Below are 7500 nucleotides of genomic sequence, written 5' to 3' on the forward strand. Positions count from 1 at the left end.
CCCGCCTCCTATGCATGTTTACCTGTCCTTTACCTGTCTTTTATCTGTCTTTGACCTGTCCTTCACCTGTCTGACATACCTGTCTTTTACCTGTCTTTGACCTGTCCTTCACCTGTCTGACATACCTATCTTTTACCTGTCTTTGACCTGTCCTTCACCTGTCCTTCACCTGTCTGACATACCTATCTTTTACCTGTCTTTGACCTGTCCTTCACCTGTCCTTCACCTGTCTGACATACCTGTCTTTTACCTGTCTTTGACCTGTCATTCACCTGTCTGACATACCTGTCTTTTACCTGTCTTTGACCTGTCCTTCACCTGTCTGACATACCTGTCTTTTACCTGTCTTTGACCTGTCCTTCACCTGTCTGACATACCTGTCTTTTACCTGTCCTTCACCTGTCTGACATACCTGTCTTTTACCTGTCTTTGACCTGTCCTTCACCTGTCTGACATACCTGTCTTTGACCTGTCCTTCACCTGTCTGACATACCTGTCTTTTACCTGTCTTTGACCTGTCCTTCACCTGTCTGACATACCTGTCTTTTACCTGTCTTTGACCTGTCCTTCACCTGTCTGACATACCTATCTTTTACCTGTCTTTGACCTGTCCTTCACCTGTCTGACATACCTATCTTTTACCTGTCTTTGACCTGTCCTTCACCTGTCTGACATACCTGTCTTTTACCTGTCTTTGACCTGTCCTTCACCTGTCTGACATACCTGTCTTTTACCTGTCTTTGACCTGTCCTTCACCTGTCTGACATACCTGTCTTTTACCTGTCTTTGACCTGTCATTCACCTGTCTGACATACCTGTCTTTTGCCTGTCTTTGACCTGTCTTTGAGCTGTCCTTCACCTGTCTGAAATACCTGTAATTTACCCGTCTTTGACCTGCCCTTCACCTGTCTGATATACCTGTCTTTTACCTGGCATTTACCTGTCTTTTATCCGTTTCCTATACCTGTCTTTTACGTGTCATTTACCTGTATTTTACCCGCCTCCTATGCATGTTTACCTGTCCTTTACCTGTCTTTTATCTGTCTTTGATCCATCCTTACCTGTCTCCTATACCTGTCATTTACCTGTTTTTTACCTGTCTTTTACCTGTCATTTAGGTATATTTGACCTGTCTCCTATACCTGTTTTTATCCAACTTTTACCTTTCCTTTACCTGTCTTTTGCCTGTCTTTGATCTGTCCTTTACCTGTCTTTTACCTGTCATTTACCTATAGTTGACCTGTCTCTTATACCTGCCCTTTACCAGTCCTTTACCTGACTAACAGACTTGACCTTACCTGTTTCCTATACCTGTCTTTTACCCGTTGCTACCAGTCGTTTACCTGTTTTGATCTGTCCTTACCTGTTTCCTATACCTTTCCTTCACCTGTCTGATATACCTGTAATTTACCTGTCTTCGACCTGCCCTTCACCTGTCTGATATACCTGTCTTTTAAATGGCATTTACCTGTCTTTTATCCGTCTCCTATACCTGTCTTTTATGTGTCATTTACCTGTATTTTACCCGCCTCATATACATGTTTACCTGTCCTTTACCTGTCTTTTATCTGTATTTGATCCGTCCTTACCTGTCTCCTATACCTGTCATTTACCTGTATTTTACCTGTCCTTCACCTGTCTCATATACCTGTCTTTTATCTGGCATTTACCTGTATTTTACCCGCCTCCTATACATGTTTACCTGTCCTTTACCTGTCTTTTATCTGTATTTGATCCGTCCTTACCTGTCTCCTATACCTGTCATTGACCTGTATTTTACCTGTCCTTCACCTGTCTCATTTACCTGTCTTTTATCTGTCTCCTATACCTTTCTTTTACGTGTCATTTATCTGTATTTTACCCATCTCCTATAAATCTTTTACCTATTATTTACCTGTCATTTGGCTATATTTTGCCTGTCTCCTATACCTGTTTTTATCCAACTTTTACCTTTCCTTTACCACCTTTTATCTGTCTTTGATCTGTCCTTTACCTGTCTTTTACCTGTTATTTACCTATAGTTGACCTGTCTCTTATACCTGTCCTTTACCAGTCCTTTACCTGACTAACAGATCTGACCTTACCTTTTTCCATTAGCTGTCTTTTACCCGTTGCTACCAGTCGTTTACCTGTTTTTGATCTGTCCTTACCTGTTTCCTATACATGTCCTTCACCTGTCTGACATACCTGTCTTTTACCTGGCATTTACCTGTCTTTTATCCGTCTCCTATACCTGTCTTTTACGTGTCATTTATCTGTATTTTACCCGTCTCCTGTAAATGTTTACCTGTCCTTTACCTGTCTTTTACCTGTCTTTTACCTGTCATTTATCTATATTTTACCTGTCTCCTATACCTGTTTTTATGCAACTTTTACCTTTCCTTTACCTGTCTTTTATCTGTCTTTGATCTGTCCTTTACCTGTCTCTTATACCTGTCCTTTACCAGTCCTTTACCTGTCTTTGATCTGTCCTTTACCTGTCTCTTATACCTGTCCTTTACCAGTCCTTTACCTGTCTTTGATCTGTCCTTACCTGTTTCCTATACCTGTGTTTAATCTTGCATTTACCTGTCTTTTATCTGTCTCCTATACCTGTCTTTTACATGTCATTTACCTGTATTTTTCCCGTCTCTTATAAATGTTTTACCAGTCCTTTACCTGTCTTTTACCTTACATTTAGCTTTATTTGACCTGTCTCCTATACCTGTTTTTATCCAACTTTTACCTTTCCTTAACCACCTTTTATCTGTCTTTGATCTGTCCTTTACCTGTCTTTTACCTGTCATTTACCTATAGTTGACCTGTCTCTTATACCTGCCCTTTACCAGTCCTTTACCTGACTAACAGATCTGACCTTACCTGTTTCCTATACCTGTCTTTTACCCGTTGCTACCAGTCGTTTACCTGTTTTTGATCTGTCCTTACCTGTTTCCTATACCTTTCCTTCACCTGTCTGATATACCTGTAATTTACCTGTCTTCGACCTGCCCTTCACCTGTCTGATATACCTGTCTTTTAAATGGCATTTACCTGTCTTTTATCCGTCTCCTATACCTGTCTTTTACGTGTCATTTACCTGTATTTTACCCGCCTCATATACATGTTTACCTGTCCTTTACCTGTCTTTTATCTGTCTTTTATCTGTATTTGATCCGTCCTTACCTGTCTCCTATACCTGTCATTTACCTGTATTTTACCTGTCCTTCACCTGTCTCATATACCTGTCTTTTATCTGGCATTTACCTGTATTTTACCCGCCTCCTATACATGTTTACCTGTCCTTTACCTGTCTTTTATCTGTATTTGATCCGTCCTTACCTGTCTCCTATACCTGTCATTGACCTGTATTTTACCTGTCCTTCACCTGTCTCATTTACCTGTCTTTTATCTGTCTCCTATACCTTTCTTTTACGTGTCATTTATCTGTATTTTACCCATCTCCTATAAATCTTTTACCTATTATTTACCTGTCATTTAGCTATATTTTGCCTGTCTCCTATACCTGTTTTTATCCAACTTTTACCTTTCCTTTACCACCTTTTATCTGTCTTTGATCTGTCCTTTACCTGTCTTTTACCTGTTATTTACCTATAGTTGACCTGTCTCTTATACCTGTCCTTTACCAGTCCTTTACCTGACTAACAGATCTGACCTTACCTTTTTCCATTAGCTGTCTTTTACCCGTTGCTACCAGTCGTTTACCTGTTTTTGATCTGTCCTTACCTGTTTCCTATACATGTCCTTCACCTGTCTGACATACCTGTCTTTTACCTGGCATTTACCTGTCTTTTATCCGTCTCCTATACCTGTCTTTTACGTGTCATTTATCTGTATTTTACCCGTCTCCTGTAAATGTTTACCTGTCCTTTACCTGTCTTTTACCTGTCTTTTACCTGTCATTTATCTATTTTACCTGTCTCCTATACCTGTTTTTATCCAACTTTTACCTTTCCTTTACCTGTCTTTTATCTGTCTTTGATCTGTCCTTTACCTGTCTCTTATACCTGTCCTTTACCAGTCCTTTACCTGTCTTTGATCTGTCCTTTACCTGTCTCTTATACCTGTCCTTTACCAGTCCTTTACCTGTCTTTGATCTGTCCTTTACCTGTCTCTTATACCTGTCCTTTACCAGTCCTTTACCTGTCTTTGATCTGTCCTTTACCTGTCTCTTATACCTGTCCTTTACCAGTCCTTTACCTGTCTTTGATCTGTCCTTTACCTGTCTCTTATACCTGTCCTTTACCAGTCCTTTACCTGTCTTTGATCTGTCCTTTACCTGTCTCTTATACCTGTCCTTTACCAGTCCTTTACCTGTCTTTGATCTGTCCTTTACCTGTCTCTTATACCTGTCCTTTACCAGTCCTTTACCTGTCTTTGATCTGTCCTTTACCTGTCTCTTATACCTGTCCTTTACCAGTCCTTTACCTGTTTTTGATCTGTCCTTTACCTGTCTCTTATACCTGTCCTTTACCAGTCCTTTACCTGTCTTTGATCTGTCCTTACCTGTTTCCTATACCTGTGTTTAATCTTGCATTTACCTGTCTTTTATCTGTCTCCTATACCTGTCTTTTACATGTCATTTACCTGTATTTTTCCCGTCTCTTATAAATGTTTTACCAGTCCTTTACCTGTCTTTCACCTGTCATTTAGCTTTATTTTACCTGTCTCCTATACCTGTTTTTATCCAACTTTTACCTTTCCTTAACCACCTTTTATCTGTCTTTGATCTGTCCTTTACCTGTCTTTTACCTGTCATTTACCTATAGTTGACCTGTCTCTTATACCTGTCCTTTACCAGTCCTTTACCTGTCTTTGATTTGTCCTTACCTGTTTCCTAATCCTGCGTTTTACCCGTTGCTACCAGTCGTTTACCTGTTTTTGATCTGTCCTTACCTGTTTCCTATACCTGTCTTTTACCTGTCATTTACCTGAAATTTACCTGTCTTTTACCTGTCATTTACCTATAGTTTACCTGTCTCTTATACCTGTCCTTTACCAGTCTTTTACCCATCCTTACCCGTCTCCTATACCTGTCTTTTACCCATTGTTATCAGTCTTTTACCTGTCTCTGCAACCTAGGGGCCCGCCTGTGGTCTTGCTCCACCTGGTCTGGCAGGTTGTGGGTGCTGAGCTGCTGCCCCCTGGGGGCGTCATGTTCTGTTGAAAGCAACATTTGCTGAGCCGCTTCCTCTTAAAGACAGTGTGCGTGAAAGCCGAAGTCTCACCGAGCGACGCCAGCGTGGTGTCTGACGATGACCTGTGGTGAAGACGTCTGCGAGGGTCTTGCAGGAAGTCGGCGTCGTCGCCGGCAAGAAGCTCGCCGTCGTCGCCGTGGAAAGAGACGATGACGCTGACGGGGCGGCGCTCTGCGTCTGCGTGTTCCTGGCTGGAAAGGACGTCCATGTCCAGGCGCTTCTCTCTGGCCAAGATCTCCAACCTCCGACACACCTCCTCCAGGTGGACGAAGCCCGGACTCAGACCTTCGGACTCCACCTGGCGTAGACCCTGAGACGCCATGACGCCAAGTCGGTTGGAAAGAAGAACATTTTGTCTTAGGTGCAAACATAAGCACAGTTGCTAACATGCTAACCTGACAGGTTAATCTACAGCAGGGGTGTCAAACGTCGGATCAGGCCCACGAACAGGTTTTATCCGGCCCGCGGGATGAGTTTGCGAAATTTTGGAATGAAAGAAACTGCTCTTCTAAATGTGTCCACTAGATGTCGCAATAGCAATTCTTTGTATCATTTTAGATGATGCTACATATGTAAAAAAAAAAACAAAAAAAACACATGATCTTAGTGCACCAGTTGAGAAAAATGAGCAAACTACATAAATAACATCCTGTAATTTGATTTTGATATTTTTTTATCTTAATAGATTGAAAATTACACCTATGAGTTGACTGATGTACATTATCACATCATTTATTCAGAAAGTATAAGTAACGACAAATAAAAATAGAATACTATTAACTGCAACATGTATGTGTAAAAAAAACCCATCAACATTATGATTTGTTCATTTTCAGAATGTGCTTGTTCTATTTTTAAACAAAAAAAAAAATCTGAAGTTGTCTTTATTTTTAAGTTATCGTGCCGTGATTTTACCAGTCCGGCCCACCTGGGAGTAGATTTTTCTCCATGCGGCCCCCGATCTAAAATGAGTTTGACACCCCTGATCTACAGGAATGGAACAGCAGGGAGAGACGCTAAAGAAGCTAATGCTAACATATGTATAATAATAATAATAGGTTTTATTTGTAAAAAGCACTTTACATTGAGTAAACAACCTCAAAGTGCTACAGTGTATTAAAAAAATCTAATCAAATAAAAAGATAATAAAAACAAAAACTAGAACAGCCTAATAGCTAGAACTAGTATGCATATATCTAAAAAAAAAAAAAAAGGCTTTTTTAAAAAGAAGGGATTTCAAGCCTTTTTTAAAACCATTCACAGTCTGTGGTACCCTCAGGTGGTCAGGGAGAGCGTTCCACAGACTGGGAGCGGCGACGCAGAAAGCCCGGTCTCCCATTGTTCGTAGCTTTGTCCTCAGAGGTTGGAGGAGGTTAGCCTGTCCGGAGTGGAGGTGTCGTGTGGAGGATTTGGGGGTGTTGCAGGCGCTAAACAAACAAGTTAACGCCTCTTCTTTGTCGCGTACTGGAACGTTTGCACAAACACAAAATGTACAGTTAGCATGAAATGCTAACCTCTAAAGGCTTCGTGGCCACATGCGTGGACAGCACTTTTTAGCTCGTATATCCAAAATTGTGTACGCTACTGAATTGGGGTCTTATTTAGTTTGCACAAACACATGAAACCAAACAATTTCAATATTTAATTTGTACAAACACGTGAAAACAAACACAATTTCAATATTTAGTTCGTACAAACATCTGAAAATAAACGATTTAAATATTTAGTTCGTGCAAACATCTGAAAATAAACTATTTAAATATTTAGTTCGTACAAACGTCTGAAATTAAAGAATTTGAATATTTAATTTGTACAAACACATGAAAATAACCAATTTAATTATTTAGTTCGTACAAACATCTGAAAATAACCAATTTAAATATTTAGTTCGTACAAACATCTAAAAATAAACTTAATTAAATATTTAGTTTGTACAAATATCTAAAAAATAAACGTATTCAAATATTTAGTTTGTACAAACACAGGACAATAAACAATTGGAATATTTAATTTGTACAAACATCTGAAAATAAACATCATTTAAATATTTAGTTTGTACAGACATCTAAAAATAATCAATTTAAATATTTAGTTTATACAAACGTCTAAAAATAAACTTATTTAAATAATTAGTTTGTAAAAATATCTAAAAATAAACTTATTTTAATATTTAGTCTGTACAAACATCTGAAAATGAATGTATTGAAATATTTAGTTTGTACAAACATCTGAAAATAAATATATAATTTAAATAATTAGTTTGTAAAACATCTACAAAATAAACTTCAAACATCTGAAAATAAAC

General features: G+C 39.0%; 1 protein-coding gene across 2 annotated transcripts in view; it reads right to left on the reverse strand.

Annotated features, from left to right (window-relative positions):
* The window catches only part of si:dkey-106l3.7 (uncharacterized), a 13040-nt gene that overhangs the window by 3576 nt on the left and 1964 nt on the right, over positions 1-7500 (reverse strand). Inside the window, exons 2-3 of one of the 2 annotated variants that reach the window (XM_062055115.1) lie at positions 5226-5505; positions 5063-5157 (exon numbers count right to left, since the gene is read on the reverse strand). In XM_062055115.1, coding sequence (XP_061911099.1) covers positions 5063-5157; positions 5226-5505 — 375 coding nt within the window. The remainder of the gene's footprint in view (positions 1-5062; positions 5158-5225; positions 5506-7500) is intronic. The other variant, XM_062055116.1, reaches the window with a different exon arrangement.

Source organism: Entelurus aequoreus, linkage group LG08 (genome assembly GCF_033978785.1).
Source record: "Entelurus aequoreus isolate RoL-2023_Sb linkage group LG08, RoL_Eaeq_v1.1, whole genome shotgun sequence".
NCBI classification, from domain to species: Eukaryota; Metazoa; Chordata; class Actinopteri; order Syngnathiformes; family Syngnathidae; genus Entelurus; species Entelurus aequoreus.